A 24,087-nucleotide genomic window follows, 5' to 3' on the forward strand; every position below is an offset into this window, starting at 1 on the left:
AAGATGATTCTGCTCCATCCCTACTTTGGACAGCAGCATCCCCCAAAGGGGGTTGTAATCCCCAACCAAAGGATGTTCCAATAAAATCTGCAGCTGGATGCCAGTTAAATTTTCATACGTATGGTGGATTATTTTCTGATGTGTAAACTACAAACCACACGTACAATTGCAAGGCTTCCATCTCAGACGTGTGTTAGTGTCTGGCTCTCTACTCTAAAAACACACATTAAAAAAAAAATAACAGACCCTACAAATTGTTTTGGATAAATGGAAATTTTATAACTCTTTTCAATTGCAGTTTACGCAAGATTGCATTGCAGTTTTGTGAGGATCTTAAGTCGAGCATATTGAATACAGTGAGCAATTTCATGAAAGCACATTGGGTTGCTCAAAGCAGGGGAGTTTTCCTAAATTCCTTCTGTCTTTAGACTCCACAGATGCCCACACACCTTGGTGGCTGTCTGCCCAGAGCCACACCTTCACACCCCAAAAAAAGGCTGGGCAATACCCCACCTAATCAAAGATTAAAATGAGGGCAAGTAGCCTGTTAGCCCCATCCCCTCGGGGCACAGCAAACCCCACAGCATTCCCCGTGGAGCTGTCCCACGACGTTTTGATGCTTTCCCCACGACGTTTTGATGTTTTCCCCACGATGTTTTGATGTTTTCCCCACGACATTTTGATGTTTTCCCCACGATGTTTTGATGTTTTACCCATGACGTTTTGATGTTTTCCCCACGACGTTTTGATGTTTTCCCCACGATGTTTTGATGTTTTCCCCACGACATTTTGATGTTTTCCCCACGATGTTTTGATGTTTTACCCATGACGTTTTGATGTTTTCCCCACGACGTTTTGATGTTTTCCCCACGACGTTTTGATGTTTTACCCCGCCGCCACCGGAGCCGCCGCGCTCCAGGAGGGACTTGGCCGACTCCAGGCGTGACATTTGCGCTCGGGATCGCGCCTGCAGCGCGGTGTCATTTGTTACTGTCTCCTGCATGAGCTGCAGCACGGTGCCCACCAGCCCCGGGTCCATCCCCCCGTAGCTCCCTGGAAGGCCGGGCTGCCGAGCCGTGCTCCGACAGTGACCACCTGGGAGCAGCTTGATAAATGGCCAGTTTATAATGCTGTCATGCCAGCTTTGTCCTGGGGGAAATGTGTGTCTCTCTCAAAACAGCTTATTACCAACCTGTGGCTGGGGCCATGATCAATCACGCTGATCAGATATGGCAAACATGGTAACTGATAGAAAGAAGATTTCTCACTACACGGTTTGAGGTTAACGTGACAAATGATGGAGTGAGAAAGAATAACTTAGAGGGGAAAGCCAACCCATTAAAGGCTGAACTTAGAAGTGGTTTTGGGAAGCAGAGTTAACAACACGTCCTTGTGACATGAATTCCCTGCTCGTTGAGGTAACCCTGAATACATTCCCTCGCAAATTCCTTGTATAATCCAGAAGGAATGATTTCTTTAAACATGCAGTCTGATTGCAAAGGGAAATTTAACCCCCCCAACACCCACCCAGTACTCAGATGTGATGGGTTATGGTGCAGGAAATGCAAGATTCCAGGTGAAAAGCCCAGGGCAGAGATACGCCACATCTTGCCAAAATCCCCAAATATTTTGAAGGGATTCTATTGTCAGCCAGAGCAGAGCTATCTGAGAAAGATGCTCTTCCCAGAATTCAATCTATTTGCCTTCAAAATCACAGAGGAAGAACAGTGGAACCCCGGGCATTCAAAACCCACCCGTGACAATTTCCTAAAACATCAACACATAAAACACACCCTGTAAAACAAGATCCAAGGACATCTCCATTTGGTCCCTTTTACACTCCCAGGATTTCTCTGAATGCTCTGAGCATTAAAGCCCTCAATTTCCCTGCTCACACAGTTCTGAGCCCAAATCTGGGAGAACTGGGAGCCAAATCTGTCCTGTTATTCTTTTGGTCTGGAGCAGGGAGTATCGCTCCAGGATCAGCACACGGAGCTGCAGCTCTTGGAGACCCTCTGGCAAACATCTGATATTATTCACTTGACTGAGTTTGTGAAAACGAAGCCTTATTTGCTGGCAAAATTAATGAGAAAAGAGTCTTCAATGAGACAATAATTTATGGCTTCCGCCCGACAGGGAAACCCGTCCGGCTCAATTCCTCACAGGAAATGCAGATATTTTTGGGGAAAAGTGTGGATTTCTTTCCAGAAACATGGTCTGTCATTTCAAAATCGGGTTCTTAGCTGGGTATTTTTTTATGTTATGAAACCCTTCCAGAAATGATGAAGGTTGGAATAAATGGCCCTTTGTTCCCCTTCCCGTACCAGTGCATTTAATGACGGCGAAATAAAATTCTGCTCCGTGGCTGCCCGCCAGAGATCCGATGATACAACCAACTCACAACATATTTCAAATTTTGTGCTACACTGAAAATTGAGACGCATTCAGGTAGGTTTGGGGCTGCACACATCCAGCATTATCTCCCGTTAGAGCACGGAAAAGTGAGAGCTGCAAATCGTATCCTTCTCCCCGAGACTCCCATCTCTAATCCAGCCATAAACACCAACTCTGCGCCTTTCAAACGCTGCAAACTGCCACGAGAAAAACCAGAAATGCATCAGACAATAAAAAGAGGGATAATGGCCACCAAACTCCACTCTTCTCCCCCCTCTTTTTTGAACAGATAGGTTTTAGACTCTATAATAATCACGCAGCTAAGATACAAGGTCTCTTGTTGGCAATAACCTACATGACATGACTTAGAAGGCAGGTGTTACTGTAATTAGCTATTGTTTGACTATCAAAAGTCAGAGCTGATTAAAGCCACTAAGTACAAGTGCACTATTTTATTTCAAAGAATATTATGAACTGCATGCTGGGACTCTTTCACTGCGGCCCTACCTTCCGGAGTCTGCTAAGAGCCCATGCCAGCAGTAATCAAAACTAAAATCTGCATAAACCTTCAGGGTTTTAATTCAAGCAGAGCCCTTTCATTAGAAATATGTTACTTTATGAAATCTGGTCGCCAGCAAGGGGAGAAAAATGTGACTTCTTAAGAAAAGTGAATGGCATCTCTTTAGTGATTAACCCAAGATTAATGGAGGCTCCTACTGCTCGGCCTAAGTCCATTTTATTGCTAATTCATTTAGGTACTATTTCAGATGTACTTGATGAAAGTCACCTGCTAAGAAGTCATGTTTTGGCAAGCAAGGATAGCCATTATGGTCAAATCCCAAATAGAATTTTTATTAAAGAAGCTTTGAAAAGTGTCTTGTATTAGTCTTTCACAGACATACCATTTAATGTGCTCAATTAGTTAAAAATTTGGGGCCCAAGTCACTAATCAAACATTCATAATGCTTTTTTGAAATATTTTTTTTAGTCCACATGCATCTCTTAATGTCCCAGGTAGGATGAACACTGCACTGAACAGGGACATTTATATTCAGACAAAAGCAGCAGTGCTGAGACTCACCAAGAAGTGGGTGGGATTTGGGTAAGTGCTCGGTGGGATCCCTGAAATGTTGGCTTGGCAGAGCATCTCTTTGTTCCCTGGGATGCTGCGGGGAGTGGGGACTTATGCAAATCACATGTTCCTCAAACTGTACCTAATCATCCAGCTTTGGCTTGTGTGCACGTTTGGAGCGTGAGCTTTGATCCCTTAAGCACAAATCATTTCGGTTTTCAACTTTTCTGCAGTTTGTTCTTTCAATAAATGAGAGTTTAGGGGATTTAGTGATTGCAGAGCCCAGAACCCTGGCCTTGTGTGCACCCTGAGACCTTTTTTACCCACACAAAGCACCTCCATAGCCCATCCAAAGTCCCTCCACATTTTGGGCAAGATTTAGCCTGATCCATGGGCAATTCCATGAGCTTGGAGATCCCTGTTAGGTCTTTTTACCCTTCCCACTGTCAATTCCATGAGCATGGAGATCCCTGTTAGGTCTTTGTGCCCTTCCCATGGGCAATTCCATGAGCTCGGAGATCCCTGTTAGGTCTTTGTGCCCTTCCCATGGGCAATTCCATGAGCTTGGAGATCCCTGTTCGGTGTTTGTGCCCTTGCCAAGACACTGAGCAATGCTCCATCAGAGACTCTGGTGCTCTGAGCTTTGCTTCCCTTTACTGAGCAGGGCAATCCTGACAGCCAGCCCAGGAACAGTCACTCTGCAGAGATAAAAACCCTATTGCAAAGGTAGGTCTGGGCATCACAGAGCTTTGATTGTGCCCTTCTCTTTCAAAAATGGACAAAAACCCCAAAGGTGGTGCTGGGGAAATGATGTCAGGGGAGGAAGATGCTGAGATGCTGCTGCTCTGCTCAGCCCCTCACCTGCCAGGCACCAAAACAAACCCCACACTGGTGAATTATTGATAACACTGCTGATAACCATCACTCATCTCTGTGCTCACACTGGTTTGGGTGCTTGTGTACAAAGCCAGAGCCTGAGAACCCCCCCTCAACCTGCTCTGCTTTGTACCTGCCAAGGATGAGACAGTTTTGGTGACAGAAAGTGGCAAATCAATCAAAGAATGTCTGCTTTGGGTATTCTGGCTTGTTTGGAGCTCTCTCCACACTGGGGGTGATGACTGACTTTGTAATCCAACAGCACACATGACCCAAACTCTGCTCTGAGAAGGGAAACAATCTGGTTCCTAAATTAATTTTTTAAAATTTGTTAATGACTGATCCAGTTTCCAAAGTACTGACTGGAGCTGTCAGGATTGGTGGGAGCCACAAAACAAAGAGGGCATGTGCAGGGTGCCCAAAAACAGACAAACAGCTCCCTGATGAGTGCCAACATCCCTGTCAAGGAGAGCAAAGTTTCCAACCCTCCCGTGGCAAAATTCAGAATTGCCAGGAATGACAACACATCCTGTGGTGGAATTCTGCTCCTGGGAGACTCCACAAAACCCAGCCTGGACTTAAAGCCCTTAAGTGTGATAAAGTTATCCTAATCTGTCCCTCTTGTGTACTGGGGCACTCACACATGCAAATCTTGTCTTGTTCCACCGTGTTTGTTCACCTCCAGAGTCCTTCCGTGATTCAAATCTGTGTCTTACTATCCTATAATACCCTTGTCTAACAGTTCTTTTTAAATGCATGTGTTAATTATCTTGCCACCGCTGTAATTTCTCCCTGTAGTCCATTAATTAAGAGGTCACAATCTAAGAGCATGTTTACCCAATAAGCTTTCTTTTTTAATTATCCTAATTGCTTGGATACTGACAAAGACTCCATCCCTCCCCTTCCTCTGAGTGGATTAGAAAACGACATTTCAAAGCCCCACACAATGATGGGTCTGTAAAACACACATATATTTCTATCTGTTTTTATAACTCCGTGATGTTCAAACATCAAAGGTCAACGAGACACAAGGCTCTGCATTTGCATGGCTGCATAAAATGGAGAGACAAACTGCCCTCCATTAATTGATCCACTAGCCTGGAATGTTCTATTGGTCAGGGAAAATATAAGCAAAATCTTCAGAATAGGAACGAGATGGTTGTTCACAGCTTGGTGTGTCCTGGAGACCACCAGAGCCTCCAATCTCTGCCTGCTCCTGCAGGGATGGCTTTGGATAAAAGCAGGCAGAAATATAAATAAATAAGGAAAAAAGCACTCAGCTTTCACTGCAGCAAAGATCAGTTTTATTCTCCCTGTCCCCAATATTCCCTTCCCATGGGTCACATCTCAGCAAGCTGGTCCCAATACCTTTTTTACTGACTTTGCAGAACTCAACAGACAAAATCTCTACCACTTAAATTTTTTTAAACCTTTCCTTTTGTCAAGTTTTTAAAAGGGAAAAGCAGTTATTTGAATTCCATATAGGATTTTAACACAACAATTAGCAGAAATCATGTCCAGAAAAATTACTACTGTGACAGAATGTGAAACAACATTTGATATGCCAAGTAAAGTGATTTTTTTTTCTTTTAATAAAGCCAACATCTCATTCAGACCAGTCATCTCAGGAACCATATAACAGAAGTATAATTACTTAGAAATTGCTTAGGTAAGCGTGATTGATGCATGGTAAATAGATGTTTCCAGCACTTATTGTTTCTTCCTGATGGATTAGGAAGAGTTGTTTAACAGTTCATTTGACCAGTCTCTCCTGGTGTTTCTCGAGTCTGGCTGTGCCAGTCAGCACCAGCAGTTCCTGGTAGTTTAAGTCTCTTTAATAAAGATTAAGATGTCAGAGGTCCTGCATTGCACAAAATCCCGATTTTATTAACTTCTCATTATCAGCTGAAATATGAAGTGCATTTCTTTTCATCTGGAGAGCGGCACTTTCTCAAGGGAAAGGACAGACATCTCGCACACATTTTGGGTGCTTTGGAGTGGGCTTGCCCCAACCTTGGCTGATGCTGGGGAGCGTTCTCTCACCCAAGGGCATCCCATACGTGGATGCTCCTCCCCAGAAAGCGTTTGGATGCCACGGCTGTGGGCAGGCTGCTGAGCTGGCAGGGAGGCTGAGCACTCACTCCAGCACTTCAGTCAGTCCTGCTTCCATGAGAGAGCAGCAAGAGAGCTGGGCAGGGAGACTGGAACCTCAAAAGCCAGAACTCGGCCAACACTTCCCTCCTCACACCCAGCAGATCTCGAGGAGCAACAGCAGCAAGGCCACGCAAAACTCCTTAAAAGAGATCCCAGAGGTGTCCAAAGTTCACCCTGAGCAGCGGGCAGACAAATTCTGATGCCATCGAAGTGAATTTAGGCAGCACCTGATAAAGTGAAACTGCAGCAGCCCCGTGCAGCTCCCCAGTGCGTCCCCCGGGAAAGGCTCCTGCTCAATCCCGTGTGTTTTATCACCACTCTCACCCCAAAACCCTGCAGGTCACTGCCACACCAACAGATGCTGCAGCAGGATCACGCTCCCAGCCACGCTCTCAAGGGATTTCTGAAAGCTGACAAATTGATGTGTTTTGCATGTTTTAAAAGCGAGTCTTTGTGGAACTTCTCGTTTTGCAGGGCTGCTGATTGCGGGGAGGGCAGAGCTGGCTCTGTGTGTGTTTGAACAGGCTGGCTCTTGCTGGGAAACTCTCCACGGAAAGAGTTAAGAGGGAAAAACAGTTGTGGTGTAACCCCGGCCCTGCAGCGCGGGATCCCAGCCTCCCGGGAGGGTTAAGCTCTATTACTTCTGGTCCCTGACACTGCTAATGGCACTCTCTAACTAATTGCATTTCTATACCTCCACATACGGCCGGGCAACAAGTAAGCCCTTTAATCAAACAGCTTCATCTACTTCTAATTAATTCCATTTCTATGCCTTTTTTAGAGCACAGGAACATACAAAGATAGAGAAGATGGGGCGCGTTCCGAGCCCTGCTCTGCTCAAGACGCGTCCCCACCTCACACCTTCCGTGCCCCGCTTGCCTGGGCCCGGCTGGATTGGGATTTTGACTTTTCTGCAGTTTGTTCTTTTGCTAAATGAGAGTTTAGGGGATGCCGTGATTCGAGAGCCCGGAACCCTGGCGCTGTGGGCACCCTGAGATCTTTTTTTTACCCACACAAAGCACCTCCACCAAAGCCCACGAGTGGCTGTGTGGAATCATCTGTGACTCCCTCAGCGAGTTGCTTTGGCGTTTGCCAGCGGCTTTAATCCCTTTTTGTTCCGTCAGAACCAGCGCTGGCCTTGCCCTGCCGGCGCTGAGGGACGGCTGTGGCATCAGCTGAGCAAACAGAGGGGGATGTTTGCACACCCAGACCCAACGCAAAGCCTTCAGTCCGAGCTTTGAAGGAAATGCTGATTCCTTCCCGACAGTTACTCCTTTGATAAAACAGGTCGATGTAGCAGGGGAAACAAACAAAAAAAACCCCAAAAAAACAAAACAACAACAACAAAAAAAAACCCAAACAAAAACAACAACAACAAAAAACAAACAAACAAAAAAACACACAAAAAGAAAACAAAAAAAAACCACCAAAAAATCCTCCCCTCTGGCTATTTAGGAAAGAGAACCACAGCCGGGAGCTGCCTGTTGCAAAGGTATGTACGTACAAAAGGCACGATAAGTGGGTGCTGAGCGGCGAGGAGTGGCGATTATCAGTTGCACATATCATTAGAGTCTCTCAGCTTTTCAATGGCACGGAGCTCCCGACGCCGTGTTTGCTGGGCCAGGTAAAAGGGGACTCTTAATACTGTGCAAATATGACTTACCAAAGGACTTTGCTTTCTCACCTATTCTCGGGCTTTTCAAATCAACATTATTAATTGGTGGCTTATCGGTAAGTGCTGTCTGGCAGTTAAAGGATGTTTCCACCCAGTGCAACGATACATAGAAACTCAGCAATGTCAGCCGCAAGGACAAAGAACTGCCATGTTGAAACAGAAAAATGCTTCGACACCTTCAATCTTCTTTATAAAAGCACTGAACATTCCAACATTCACTTGCAGCTGTTATTCCATGGTTTTACCATCCTTGTTTTAACTTAATAGATTCATTCAGAACTCTGGCTTACAGTTGCAACTATTAGAACTTTTACTTTTTCTCTTTTTTTTCTTCTTTCTTTCTTTCTTTCTTTCTTTCTTTCTTTTCTTTCTTTCTTTCTTTCTTTCTTTCTTTCTTTCTTTCTTTCTTTCTTTCTTTCTTTCTTTCTTTCTTTCTTTCTTTCTTTCTTTCTTTCTTTCTTTCTTCTTTCTTTCTTTCTTTCTTTCTTTCTTTCTTTCTTTCTTTCTTCTTTCTTTCTTTCTTTCTTCTTTCTTTCTTCCTTTCTTTCTTCCTTCCTTTCTTCCTTCCTTTCTTCCTTCCTTTCTTCCTTCCTTTCTTCCTTCCTTTCTTCCTTCCTTTCTTCCTTCCTTTCTTCCTTCCTTTCTTCCTTCCTTTCTTCCTTCCTTTCTTCCTTCCTTTCTTCCTTCCTTTCTTCCTTTCTTCCTTTCTTCCTTTCTTCCTTTCTTCCTTTCTTCCTTCCTTTCCTTTCTTCCTTCCTTTCCTTTCTTCCTTCCTTTCCTTTTCTTTCCTTTTTCTTTCCTTTTTCTTTCCTTTTTCTTTCCTTTTTCTTTCCTTTTTCTTTCTTTCTCTCTCTCTCTCCTTCCCTCCTCTCTTTCTCTCTCTCTTTCCTCTCTCTCTTTCTATCTTTATCTTTTTCTCTCTCTCTTTCTCTCTATCTCTCTTTTTCTCTTTCTCTTTTTCTTTCTCTCTTTCTCTCCTCTCTTTCTCTCTCTCTCTCTCTCTATTTCTCTTTCTCCTTCTCTCTCTTTCTTCCTCTCTTTCCTCCCTTTCCTTCCTTTTCCTCTGCTTTTCTGTTATCCAGGTGTGTACAGCCACACCTTTTAGAACCTGGATCAACTGATGGATCCAGTTTCCATGCCGGATAACTCAGCTACTTTCAGCCCCTCAGATCGCCTTGCTCCCCACCTGCCAGCTCTCCTGAGCACCAAATCCACTTGAAAACGGAGAAAAATGTTCGGCTGATAAGGAAAACCGAACACAAAGGGCACGACACTTCCCAGGCACCATTAAAGGGAGGCAAAAAGAGCCTAAAAAACGAGAAGAAAAGCTTTCAGTGCCCCCAGCTCGCATTTTCCCCGTGCGCTGGGGCCGCACGTGCGGAATGAAAGGACACTCGGGCTCCTGCCTTTCTCACTGATGAACAAGATAAACCCATGGGCACGGTGAAAACCCCTGTGCTGAGAGGGAGCTGGCCAAGCCATCCCGGCTCCCGCTCATTCTCATGCAGGATTGTGGAGATCCAGGCCGGCCTGGCAGGTTTTGTCTAAAATTTGCCTAAACCTCTCCGGAGCCTGCAGGGGCAGGTATTTTATCTCCTCCCCAGAGAGCCTGCTCAGCTCTCAGCTATTCCAGGGGCTCCTTTTTCTCAGCATCCAACCCAAACCTTGCTCCTGGGCTGGTTCCTCCTGGTCCTGTTCTGTGTGTGACACAGGTGAGCGACCCTAAATGCAGAATATGAATTTCAGCGGCTTCTTGTACAGCATGACATCTGCTTATCTCAAAGAACTTTTCCTGTACAAGCACAAAATCAGATCAAATTCATGTATTTATAGGATTTCTGTACCACCACACTGGCTTTGCAGTTTTACAACAGCAGACCTGTGAAATGAGATGCTCAGCAGCTTTCTTCTTCTTCTTCTTCTTCTTCTTCTTCTTCTTCTTCTTCTTCTTCTTCTTCTTCTTCTTCTTCTTCTTCTTCTTCTTCTTCTTCTTCTTCTTCTTCTTCTTCTTCTTCTTCTTCTTCTTCTCCTTCTTCTTCTTTTTCTCCTTCTTCTTCTTCTTCTTCTTCTATTTTTTTAAAGGAAGTGGCTATTCATTGATATTATAAAAAGAAAGCAAACAAATATTTGATGTGCTGTGTTAGCATGAAAGGGGGGAACCCTGTACAAGGTGAGCTATTTTATGGGAGTGAAAACAGCCTGGGGGGGGAAATGGGGCTACTACAAAGGCAAATCCTGGCTGTGTAAATACAGAGAGCTTTGGTTATCCTCAAATGGGAGAGAGAGGCACCAGCCACATGGCTTTATAATTCAGAGTTTGACATCTTCAAGCATCACAGAAAAAGAGCACAAAAAGCACAAGGCTGAGGGAAGAGCAGAGATACAGAGGGTCAGTGAGATCAGCAGTTTCTGTCCTACCCAGAGAGAGTCCAGCAGGTTTTCTGGCTGACACTAAATATTAATTTAACCACAGAGCTGAGAAATGTAGCTGGAAAAATCCCCTCTCCCTCTTTAAAGCCTAACATCTGCTCGTTATGCCAATCAATTTGTGGTTGTGCTTTGTGGAGACTCAATCCATGTAGATATATTTTTAAAAAGTCCTTTTTCTTGGGTTCTACTCCTCTGCAAGAAGCAGAACACACTCAAAGCCTCGTCCAGATCTAAAGGATTCTGAACTTTCAGAGAAAAAGCAAAACTCCGTTGGTTTCTTTTCTCATCATTTATGTGCAAAAGCTTCCAACACTTCCAGGCTTTCCCTGGAGTTACAAACAGAACAGAGAAAATGCAGCAAGAAAATCTATTCCTTGGGTATTTCCAGCCCAGTTAGTCTGAGGAATTAGAAGAAATATATGAAAGAAAAAAAAAAAAAAAATGAAGTCATGTGCAAGGTTTTCATGGATGTTTTTCAGACCAAAGGGGTTCTGATGGATTTCAGAGATGCATCCAAACTTCAGAGTGAGTTTCCAAACCAAACACGGCTGCAAACCCTCACATCCAGCAGCTGCTCCTTTGCCAACCTTCCTGTCATGGAGCAAAAAGGAGCATTTAAAATTGTCTCAGAATATTCTGCTTTCATGGCTATCTTGCTCTGTAACACTTTGAAGTCACCAGAACACAAATATTCATGTTGCAAATGGTTAAAGCATGCTCTGGGCCCAGCAGTAATGTGGACATACACCAGGATTCAATAATGAATCTCATTTTTCTGACTTCATTGCTCTGAGAAAATCATGCTATCAGCATAACAATAATTAAAATGTCCATGACTGACCATTATGGCTTCTTCTCTTGGAATTAAATACTTTAAAAATGGATCATTAGTTGTGTGAACAGCAGCTGGGCATGAAGTGTTTTGGATAAACCCAACCCAGCTCCTGGATGAGGATGGGATTTGCTGGATGGTTGAATCTATATCTATATATCTATAGCTCTGATATAGCAATGCCTTGGAAAAAGAAACATGATTTAAATCCCACATTTCCTACTCCAGGAGTGCCCAGTTTGTACGCGGGTTTAGCAGGGGATGCTCTGGGGTTTGCAGGAAAGAGCAAAGGAGCATATGGTGAGCAGCAGACCTGGAATGGAGGGTGGGACACTATCCCAATCCCAAGTTTTTCTTGGCAAAAGGACTGGCAAATACAAACTGCCAGGAATAAATTGCTGTTGGAACTCGAGGACATGTTCGAGTCATCAGCAGACACAAAGCCTGAGAGGAAGGATCTTACTCAGGGACAGCACAACCTCCTTAGGAAAAATTGCACATCCTTCCTGCTTGGCATTGCGGGAAAGCAGGAAAATAACCCTCCAGGATTCCTCTGTTCCCAACAGGAATTCAGGGGAAGAAGAGACACTCAGGCAGAAAAAAGGGATGAGGTCAGTGCAAGGGGCATCCCAAGCCCAGGCAGAGCTGAGGCTGTTTTCCTGTGGGTGGATTTACAAGGCAGCCCCAGCCCCAGCACAGACATTTTCCAGGATTCACCTATTTTAAGATTCCCATGACAAGGAAAATGATTAATCTCCATTTCATGGAAGCAGGAGCTGAGCAAGAGACTGCTTGGATTTGCCAAGATAACCAGGAGAAAAGTCCAGCTTATTTCTGGGCAGCACTGGAGAAAGAGGGAAAAAACTGAAGCAGGTATTAAGGGAAGAGATGAACAATGAAAGTCAAGACTTTCCTGGTTTCACATATAAGTATTAGTAATTGGAAGGGCAGACACTGAAGAAATTAAAATTCCTCTTGACTCATTTTAAAATTGAATATTTCAGGAAAGAAGAACTTAACACTGTCCTAAAAACTACCTTGAGGCAGCAGCACTGATACAAATTGCCAGAGTTTTCCCAGACTTTCTGTGAGGAAGAACCAACATTCTGGGGCAGAGGAGCTGAAGCCTGAAATTTCAGTGGAAACTCAGAGAAGCAATTCCTTTAAGAGTTGCAATTTATTCTTCTGGAACAGAAGGAATTATTGCACCAAGCAGGGGCTAAGATGTCCTGACAGCAGCAGTGCAGAACTATCTCTGCAGCAGTTATTAATGAGCTGGAAAAATGCTGGGTAGCAAATTCACCTCCCCAAGGCTAGAATTCATGGCAACAAATCCCTAAAACAATCAGCTAACTCCAGAAGATTAGCAGAGGGGATGCCTCCAGATGACAGAAGATTTCTTAATTTCAGTTACTTATAAGGTCACATCAAGCAGGAGAAAAAGTTCCTCTGAAGTTTATAAATGAGTTTCTAATCTATTCCACAGCTTTTGGTATTTCTGGTCTATATTCTATGTTACAGTCTAAAATAAGGAGGGGAAAAAGTAATAAAAAAAAAAGAATTGCTTGGGTTAGCCAAGAAAGGATTTAAGCACATAATTTAGACTCCTCCTGCTGCTACTATTATTATTATATCTATATTTTTATATATAGTTGTATACATGTTTACAGAGCTGAAATTTCCAGAGGGAAGGCACCACTGAACATCACAGAGGAGCTGACTTCTGGTGATTACTTCCCTTTATTTTTCTCCCCAAAGTGTCCTGTGAAAAATAAACTTGGTTGGGTTGGTTTTTTTTTTTTTTCCCCAGAACATGTGTTTTAACATCTCATAGAAATCCTATAGAATCTAAAATCAAAATATATCAATATATCTTGTTGTCCCTGTGGGACAACCGTCCCACCTTCACTGCTCTGCAGAGCCTTGATTTATTTCTAGAACAAAATATGAAAAAAAAAATTAAAAAGGGTTTTTTTTTTTGTTATGTTATGTATATTTATTGTAATTATTGTTCACCCAGTTCTCTGCATCCTGGCTTTCATTTTTGCAGCAGCACCATTGGGGCTGGACCCAGCCTCAAGTCACTGTGGTGTTACTCACCCCCACCCTCCCCTTTCCTCCCTCCCCAGCTGCTGCCCAGGTTTTCCTCTTTATCCAGGGAGCTCCAAGAGGCTCAAACCTGACCCAAATTCTCCTTCCAGTGGGATTAACCCAATCCTGCACACCCCTCAGCATCCCAGGTGACCTTCATGGAGCCGTCTGCCTTCTCTAAGGTACGGAACCGCACAATAAAACCCAATTCCAGACTCCCCACTGGAACAGGAGCCTGTCCTGGGAGAGATCCCACCTCCCACACTGAGGAATATTCCCTGTTCCACGGAAAAGCCTGGAGCTGGCACAGGGCAGCTCCTTCCTCTGCTGCTGCATCAGCTGCCACCCCACCCTGCTGCATCCAGACCCGATTCCAGCACCTGATCCCAGCACAACCCTCGTGGCACACTCGGCTCAGCATCCGAGGAGGAATTGCAGAGCAGAGGGAGGGGAGGGGGCTCTGTGTGTGTGTGTTACCTTCCAAGTTACCACACAGCCCCCAAATCCCACAGGCTATCATTCCAAAATTTGTGATGTTTTGTCTACTCTGGTGATTTAAGGTTTGTCAGAAAATGTCAGAAAGGCCACGGGGCCAAGGGCTTCCTGATGACTGAGGATTTTCTTTCACATGACCTTCCTGAAGTTGATTTTGGGCTCCAGACAGTGCTGCCTTCAGCTCTGACAGGGGCCGGCTGGCAGCAGATTCATGGGGATCTCTGGGGCATTCTGGCATTTTCAAACTGAGCCGGGGCTGTAATGCCTCCTAATCATCCAGAATATTGTTTCACTGGCGGGGTGGAAATGCCAGCCCCTCGCTTTGGTTAGCAGGGAAAAGGAGCCTGGGCTCCTGATGCAAACAATTAAAAACACATCGGATGTGAGTGGATAAGCAGCAGCGCTGGGTATTGGCATTTCATGTATGACAGTGCACGTGGCTTTTAACAGGGGAGCACTGAAATGAATTTTATAGACACAGAGAGAAAAGGAGGATTGAGGGAGAAGTGTTAAAACTGTTAATTTGTGTTTAAGCTCATTAATTTGTGTTGAAACTCTTAATTTGTGTTCAAACTCTTAATTTGTGTTCAAACTGTTAAATGTGTAATCATTCCCACAAACCCCAAGCAAAGGGAGCATGTGAGGGTTTCAGATTATTTAGGAAACTCTTGGTTACAAAAAAAGTTTATGAATGTTGAATTTGCATGCGTTATTAGCATAACTGATTACTCAGCCAAAATGCCTTAATGGGTCTCCCTTGTGCCCTGATCACAGAACCATGGAATGGTTTGGGTTGGACCTTAAAGATCATTTTGTTCCACCTTCCACTGTCCCAAGCCCTGTCCAGCCTGGCCTTGGGCACTTCCAGGGATCACAGCTTCTCTGGGCAGCCTGTGCCAGGGCCTGCCCACCCTCCCAGGGAAGGATTCTAAATCATTTCTTTTGCCAAGGCAGCAGCCACCTGTCTTCTGACCTCCACAGAAATGCAGTTTCTAACTCCAGCCCAGCCCAAAGTCTGTGTGTCTGCGCTTGGGATGCATCAAGACGACAAGGTGGCCTCTCCTAAATCTGCCTGGAGTTCAGGGGCACTTTTATCTGAGGGGATGCTGCTCACTGCAGCCGTGTGTCACCGGAGCCGTGTGTGTGAGCAGCTCAGCAGCACGTTTTGGACACCTCCTCAGCCCCAGCAATGCAGGGCAATCAGACACAGCTTATAAATCAGCGCTGGGGAACAGCTCGACATCGCAGCTCCGGGGTTTGCACCGGGCAGAGGAGGAGAAGAACCAGCTCAAGTCACAGAAAGATCTTATTTAGAACTGAGGTGTTCACACCGTCCCCAAAATCCACATTATTTGCCAGGGAGAAATGGGAAATTGCCATTAACCCCTTCATACCTGCGGGTGTGGGAGCCCTGGGACAGGCACTGCGCCGTGCCTGGGGCTGCCTCAGCGTTCTGCAGATATGGAGAGAGCAAACTTAACCACTGCCAGTCCTCTTAACTTGGCCTGATTTATGGGCTCGAAACCCCCCGAGATCTCTTCATGGAGCCATTTCTCATACCCACACTCACTAAACAACCCAGCCCAAACATCTGTATCACAGAAATTCAACATACAATGTTATTCCTGCAAAATAATTTAACCATCACTTTCTTTGCCGACTTTTCCGTGCCAGCCTTACACCTTTTTTTTTTACTTTACATGCTTCATTTCAGCAAAATCAAGGATGCAAACTTCTTAGAAGTACTTAGTTTCCATGGAAACCTAAGCTGACCGCAACATTATTGTTCTCAAGAGGGAACTGACTTTACTATATGTTCATTCACTGAATTAATGGACTCCTGGTTCTTTTATTAGCAGCTCTCTAACAATAGAAAGAGAGAAATGTTATAAAAAAGACTCTCAGACAACTGTCCACTCTTTTGTCCAGGGCTTATTGGAATGACGCAAGTCTATTCAGGAAAAGATTATAAAAATCAACTCAAAGCTGCCTGTGTTTGTGGCTGCTAAATATACCTTTATTTCATAAAGATACAACCTATAAAACAAGCAAATTAAAGCTCTTTTTTAAGTAGCAACTGTGAAGCAGCAGCCCTGGAGAAATGGGGCTTTAGCCCCCAAATCTGGGATTGTTGTGGAGCATCTTTAACACCCAGTTCTGTGTAAATTCTCAGCCAGGATGAGGATTGTGCACAAAGTGTAGGGGGTGATTCTTCAATGCACAGGAAAGTGAAGAAAACTCACAGAAATCTGTGGGATATCCTCACTGAGAGTTTTGGAACACCTTCCACGAGCTGGGGATAATATGATAATATATCCCTGCTAAGTGCAGAAATGCAATTTGTGCTGCAAAGGCAGCAACTCGGAGCAGGCCGGGTTCAAATCTGCAATTTGAGAAATTACAAATCTGGGTTCAAATCTGCAATTTGAGAAACTGCAAATCCAGGTTCAAATCAGATCCGGGTGCAAATCTGCAATTTGAGAAATTACACATCCGGGTTCAAATCTGCAATTTGAAAAATTACAAATTCGGGTTCAAATCTGCAATTTGAGAAACTGCAGATCCGGGTTCAAATCTGAAATTTGAAAAACTGCAAATCCAGGTTCAAATCAGATCCGGGTGCAAATCTGCAATTTGAATAATTGCAAATCCAAGTTCAAATCTGCAATTTGAGAAATTGCAAATCTGGGTTCAAGTGTGAAATTTCAAAAACTGCAAATCCAGGTTCAAATCTGCAATTTGCTCTCTCGGGGTGCACAAGGCTCAGGCCTGGGGGGGTTTGTCCTGCCCAGTAATTGCTGCACAAAAGACAGTGAGCAGCTCCCTTGCTCTTCCCTAACTACCTTCCTGACTGCTTATTGAAGTCTGATTTCTTACTCCTCTGGGTCATCATTCATCAGCCCCCCAGATCCCGCCGGGAGAGCCCGGCCAGACCTCTCCACATCCCTCCTTGCCAGAGGCCATTCCTGACGGCCCCGTGATATAGAAAATGTCTTCACAGCGACCCGGCGGGACAGGCCGCGGCCATAATACCCAAATAATCATTTTGCAAATTATCATAATTATCAATCAATCATCCCCGCGCGAACAATGTGCTCCTGAAGTATCAGATGGTTCCTGTGACCTGTAGCATTTTGGATATAATAATAAACCCGGGGAGATTTATGGCCCCATCCCGCTCTCCGCATCTGCAGCAGCAAAACACTCGTTGGGGTTTTGCTTTTGCTTTAGAGCTGAAAGCTTTCCTCGTACCTGGGCTTCTTGTTTGCTGCTTGATGCTTTTTTAAAAGGCCAAAATTTCTGGTCACACTCAGTTTTCTAAAATTCACTTTATTTTTAATAATAAATCTGTGTGATTTGTGAGCACAGAAGAATCGTTCTGCTTAAATTGCTTTTACCCCCACAGCCTCATCAGCATTATATTTACAGCTTCTAATATTTGGCAATGTAGGAATGAGGCCAGCCAGAGGAGGGGGGAAAATTGGTTTTGTCTTCAGTTTTTGTTGTGTTTTGCACAATACCAGATTGAATCCAACCCTTTTGAAGCCGATAGCATCTCCCGCTCCCCGTGCAGCACATTCTTGTTAATGGATAAATTCAAGCTCTCCAGAAAGTCAAAGAATAAATTTAAAGCCTTTTGCCAAATGCCTATCCTATTGGATTTTGATAAGACGGCTATTGAGCTTTAATAATGTCTTCTATCCTTTTTCAGCTGGCCCTTAACATGTCTCTTTATTTGTCCCTAAAGCCTCTTCAGCGATGCCTTTTTATTACAAGTCTCTCAGCTTGCTCTCAGGGGAGACAGGGTCGACAAGAGTGATAGATAGATAACTCTATAGATTATCTCCCACAGATGTTTTCTCTCCAGTAGCCCCTCAGGCTATTCCCTCTAAGTAAACAGAAACTAAATAGAGAGTCTACTGGAGAGAGAAGTCCCTGAGGTCCCTTGTCACCACGGTCAGAAAAACAGCCCGGCCCGGGGAGGTTGGCTGGGAGCTCTGCACACACAGAGAATCCTTCCCCAGCATTCTGGAACCCTCATCCAAAGTGACCCTTGGAGGGGAGAGAAATGCATCTACATGGGAAAAAAAAAAAAAAAAAAAAAAAAAAAAAGCTGGTGTGTAATGGGCACAGGCCTTGCTTCCTGCTGGAGGAAGTAGAAATCTTTCAGCTCAAAGTTAAAGCAAAATGACAACGGGGACGGTGACAATGACAACAAGGTGTTTGCTCAGTTTATTAAATGCGGTGGAGAAGCTTGGAAAATTCAGAGGGAGAGGACACTGAGCTGCTTTCTAAGAAAAATAAACAGAGTGCAAGGATGTGGGCTGGGAAAAAAGACATTTGGGAGCTGGGGACAATAAACCCACAGGTATTACTCATATTTTTATCTCCGAGTGTCCTCATTCAGGTCACTGAAATAACTAAAATAAGTGACTTTTGTGTTTTAATATTGCTTCCACCAGTGATGATTTAAAATGAAACAAACAGGATGAGGAGCTCTTGTGTATTTGTCTAAGTTAAACTAAGTATCAGCAAGCAAAGGTGATACAAGGAAAGCTCATTAGGTATACACCACATTTCAATCCATGGAGCAGCACAGATATAAAAAATGATCCTGGATATGGGTCCTTCAATGACATCGAATTATTCCTGTCAGACAGCCTCTAACAAAGAAATCAGCTTTGTGGTGTTAGTGGTCCCAGCAGAAATAACAGTAACACGAACCAAACAATACTAGATCTAGTGAGAAATCCTTATTCTTTGTGCTCCAAGCCAAAAAGAGCCTGTTTTATTCCACTGCAAAACAGGCCCTGCTCTGCTGCAGACTTTTCCCTGCCTTTCATTTCATTAAAGTTATGTAAAAGAGTGTTTTTTTCCTGGGAGCTTAAGAGCAGAGATAGGTCTGGGGTCAGTTTTAAGCAGAGGTTGCTTCATGCACATCTCCCTACACCTCTCACTGCTATCACCTTCCCTTCCCTGCCTTTTCCTGGTTTTGCAGGTTTTTCCTCTGCATTCTGGATATTTTTTTTTTTTTTTGCTCTTTCTAGTCCTTGTTAGTGCCCAATTCTGAACCTGTGGTGCAGCAGTCAAAAGAGCCACTGAAATTATGGTCTCTGCAGCTCCGATTTCCTCCCCTCCCAGTTTAAATCAGGCCACCCACTCCAGTTACATTTGTCTTCAGTCACCTTCTCACCACCAACTCATCTCTGAAGGAATAGGAATAAATTGAAGTCAAATCTCAACTATTGTGTCTTCAGGGATATGACAACTGAATGATTTAGAGAGGCTGGAAAAGGAAATCTGCTCCCGAGAGGGTTTTGTGCCACTGGAGCCAAATGCCAGAGTGCTACTTCCAAACAATTGAGAGATCCTACAAAAATTGTCCGGAGTGATTTCTCATTCTTTAGTTTTCATTTTCTCCTGACTGAGAAGCTGTCTCGCAGTAGTCTTTTCACAAGCCATAAAGTTTAGACTTGAACTCTTTACCTTACTGCTCTGACCTCCTTTACCCCAGCTGTAAAACCCTACTGCCCATCCTTCAATAAATTTATCACCTCATAAACTCCCACTAGTGCTTCTCTACAATGCATTTAAAAGACACAAGTGGAAGGCCGGGCCTTCCCCCCTTGTCAAATATCACAATTGTCCAGTTTTATACCTGCTGCACGGGGAAATATTTAAGGACACGGCATTTTTCAAAGACCTGCAGTTTTTGTAACAATCCCCCTTGAAATAAAAGCACAAAGTTTAAATATAGACCCATGGATTGAGCATATGAAACTGCCAGTCTCGTTTTTCCCCTGTTTCACCCAACTCCTGCTCTCTTTGGGGTAATGCAGATCCTGGAGGTGGGGATGGAGAGTTCATTTGGGATATCGTAATTAAAGACTGAATAAGAATCAGCTGAGCCATGGAGAATTCCCTCCATCCTTGTGCGAGCTGTGTGGGGATAATGAGAACCTGCCACCTTGTCACCACGTCTGTCCAGACAAAAGGATCCCACAGAGGCAGGGACAGACACCCCATGAGTTATGGGGGTGCCCAAGGTAAAAAGTTCAGCCTTGTTGCCACAGGTCCCTGGCGAGGTCACGGGGCACTCAGAGGATGCTTCCTCTTGGGAGCCTTGCAAATAAAACCTGATTTTTTATTTTTTAACATGGTAAGAATAGAACAGGCCATAGTGGACACGTGTCTAAATCCCTTTTCCCAGTCTGACTTCTCTGGAGCCTGGCAAGGATTGTGTTTCACTCTGTTTGGCTGAGGGATTCCTTTTAGTTTTAAGAGTGGAGAAGCAGCAAGGCCTGAAGGATGAGCAGCAATGGCAGCTGTGGCAAGGGCCAGCCTCAGAGATTTCCCACTCCCAAAAAATTCACAAACAGGGCTGTGAACATCCTTTATAAGACAACTGCACATAAAAGGAGTCACAACCAGCTCCTTATTTCAGAGAGGACACACAAGCTACAGCTGTTGAGAAGCTCTAATCAAACCCAACTTGTAAATCTTTAATCAGCAAAGCTGTTAACCAACATATCCACATGGAATAAAACCTCATTTCAGTGCTTCTGAGGGTAACCCCAACCCTACGAGCTGCCCAAATATGTTGTGCTGAGGCTGCCTCCCAGCTCCAGTGGAGACATTTGTGCAGCTGGGCTGAGTGTGGAACACGTTTTCTCTGGTCACTGTTACAGCTGGAGCCCCACAATGTGATGAAAAGCACCACTAATGCATCACATGGGCTGAATTTTATCCTTGCACAGACCCATTCCTTTTCCCTTGGACTTCACGTAAGCCACATTTGATGCTGAAGTGACCTCCAAAAATTTAGCACTTTTAACAAAGGACCAACATTTTCTTTTACTGGAAGAGAGGTAAATGAGGTTTTTCGCTTTGGCCTGGCAGCTGTTTGTGTTGTAGCTGAATCAAGGAACACCTCAAACTATTATTTTCTCTTTCATAATGACTGGAATGACAAAAAGACAGGAAAATACGCCAACAGAACCACAACACTTAATCCAAAAAAGCAACAGCAAACACTGGAAAACTTTTACGACGTTATTGCCATCAACACCTTGGTTCAAAAGTGGAGGAAAAGTGCCCGGGTGCATTTCCAAGCCAGGGAATAAAACAACTCCCAGAAGACTGAGCCATGTCCTACCTTTTTTATATTGCCCTCCTGGGCGGTCACCTCGGGATCAGTCAGTATTTGCTAAGGAAAAAACAGAATAGAAACCAAAGTCAGTTGTGTTGCAACTAAGAATGCTATAAAAAAATAGAGATTCATATTGCTGTTGTTATGATGATGAGGAGCAGAATGAATAAATATAATATTATTGATAATAATGGCCAATGATAATATTATTGATAATAATGCACCCAGATGTTTGGGAAGTTCGATGAAGCGTTTTCACCACAACTGTCATTTATATTTTAAGGTTTTCTGTCACTTCTGTGAATAATTCCCTTAGGTTTGGCAGACAAGGATGGGTGTGGACAACAAGGGAACAGGCACCCACAGGATTTCCAGAGCTGAGTCCCTCTGGCAGATCCCGGGATGCTCCGGCCCCCCAGCGCTCTCTAATTCCCCCTCCAGCCGAGGTGTGGTGGAACAAGTCATTAAATCGCTGCTGTGCTCCACCTCAGATTAGCTCCAGGTCAGCGGGCATTCGGGGAGGTCAAGTACCTCAACTCTGCATCACCCTGGATCCCCCTGCAGGGTAAACACACCGGGAAGGGACCTGATCGAGGGAATTCCAGCGGCTCCCGGAGCTCTGGGGGGATCTGGGGTGGCTGAGGTCAAACAGGCACCCAAGGGGTGCTCGGGGGGCTCGAGGCTCCCGGAGCCGGGGGAGGTGGTTTGGCTGCCAAAGAGCAGGAAAAACCTCCAAGAGAGACAAATATGGAAGGAAATGTAGGTTAAAATGGGGAAGGGAAGTTCAGGGATGCTTAAGGAAGTTCAGGGAAGTTCAGCGAAGTTCAGGGAAGAGAAGTTCAGGGAAATTCAGGAAAAGGAGAGGAGAGGAGAGGAGAGGAGAGGAGAGGAGAGGAGAGGAGAGGAGAGGAGAGGAGAGGAGAGGAGAGGAGAGGAGAGGAGAGGAGAGGAGAGGAGAGGAGAGGAGAGGAGAGGAGAGGAGAGGAGAGGAGAGGAGAGGAGAGGAGAGGAGAGGAGAGGAGAGGAGAGGAGAGGAGAGGAGAGGAGAGGAGAGGAGAGGAGAGGAGAGGAGAGGAGAGGAGAGGAGAGGAGAGGAGAGGAGAGGAGAGGAGAGGAGAGGAGAGGAGAGGAGAGGAGAGGAGAGGAGAGGAGAGGAGAGGAGAGGAGAGGAGAGGAGAGGAGAGGAGAGGAGAGGAGAGGAGAGGCTCCATTGCATTTTAGCAGCTGAGAGTTTGGCACGAAGCTCCGGGCCCTCTTTGGCCATACCCAGGTGAGATCGACTGATTTACAAATTTCCAACCCATTGCCAAATCTGCAGCTCAGCTGCACTAACAAGGGGCTGTGTTTCCATGGGAAGAACCCCAAACCATTCCGTGCTTTACACCAGCTCTAATGGACGTTGAAACTGCGGTTTCCAAAGTAGCTGAGAGCAAATAGGATCAAGAGGCAAATCCCAGAGCCATAAAATTCTGTGTTCCTGCCCTGGAACACCCTGACAGCCCCGTGAATGACTGGAGTTAAGCATCCGTCCTGCCTGTCCAAGATGCCACCAAGCTTCCAGGGAATGCTGACTGCTCCCAGCGAGCTCACCAGGAACCAGCAATCCCCAAAAACTTTGGAGAATTAGGCCATCAAGCTTTCAGAGCTGACACAGAAATGCAAAACGACTCCAGAACATCCACGGGGACGAAGCTGCCTCCAAATGAAGACACTTCCCTGTAATTATTACATGCAAAAAGCCTTTGGATACAATCAGAGAAGTGTGTGCAGTCGGAGTGTGTAATCCACCCGTCCAGCAGCACCATAAACGTGGAGGGGAAAGAAAACTCCAATGAAGTGCAAATTGGGCTGTGGTGGAGCCCTGTATAAACAGGCTTAAGAGTCAGGAATTCCTGAGTCGGAATCGAGATGCCAACACAAGCTTCCTTTTGTTGGTTTGGACAGAGCTGTGCTCAAGGGGCAAGTTCCTTCTCTGAAACCTTTTTTTTTTTTTTTTTCCCTTTTTCAATTCATAGCACATCCTGAATTTCAAAGTTCTTAGAGAAGAGAATTTCTGTGAAAAGATTTAATCCATGTTCAAAAATGGTGATTTTGCAGAAAATCCTCTGTAGGATCTTGCTGCTTGTTTGGAGTATTTGAAAATGGCTGAGTTTTGATATTTGGTGAAATCCTTTTTGACCTCCCATCTATTACAGAACTTTTGGGGGAAGAACTCCTCCACATCACAAAGAATTTTAATTTTGATGGAACCATCTCCACACTCAAACTATCAGAACATGGACAATTAGTGGTGAACAGGCTGGTGGTGCTGCACTGACTTGATGATCGTAAAGGTCTTTTCCAGCTTTAACAGTTCTGTGATTTTATGGATGAAAAGGCATTTTAGCAGTAGTGGGAGAGTAGGAACTGGTTCAGATTAAATATTTCATCCTTTCTTTACACCTGATTAAAAAAAAAAAAAAATATGTCCAAGGTGTTATTGTGGGCTGAGCTCTACCTGCATTGGCTTGGACACGTCCCACAGCCCAGTGCCCTGAATGTCCCATTTTCCCACTCCAGCTGAGCAGGTTGGCAGCTTGGGATGGTGTTGGCCCCATCCACGTGGGGTGTCTGTGGAGGAGCAGAGGCCAGAATTCCAAACCTCCCCTTGCCCAGCCACTGCCAGGGCTCCGAATGAGCCTTCAGAAACCTTCCAGGGAGCTGGAGGGAACCTCAGAATTGTCCTGCTGCATTCCCAGTGTGGAATAAACACCTGTGTGACCAGACAGCAACCCAACAGCCACACCAGGTGCCCTGGAGCAGAGCCCATCCTGGGATTCCACCCTCCACAGCACATGGGAAGGGGGTGGTGCAACACCGGGATGTCCACGGCACCTCCTGCTCAGAGGGGAGAGGCAGAACCAGGCAAAGCAAGGCCC

The 24,087-nt window shown here is 44.9% G+C and overlaps 1 protein-coding gene across 1 annotated transcript in view; it reads right to left on the reverse strand.

Annotated features, from left to right (window-relative positions):
- The window catches only part of PRDM16 (PR/SET domain 16), a 192,705-nt gene that overhangs the window by 126,128 nt on the left and 42,490 nt on the right, over positions 1 to 24,087 (reverse strand). Inside the window, exon 3 of the mRNA XM_053962963.1 lies at positions 21,176 to 21,226. Within this exon, the coding sequence (XP_053818938.1) occupies positions 21,176 to 21,226 (51 nt within the window). The remainder of the gene's footprint in view (positions 1 to 21,175; positions 21,227 to 24,087) is intronic.

The sequence above is a fragment of the Vidua chalybeata genome, chromosome 22 (genome assembly GCF_026979565.1).
Source record: "Vidua chalybeata isolate OUT-0048 chromosome 22, bVidCha1 merged haplotype, whole genome shotgun sequence".
Lineage (NCBI taxonomy): Eukaryota > Metazoa > Chordata > Aves > Passeriformes > Viduidae > Vidua > Vidua chalybeata.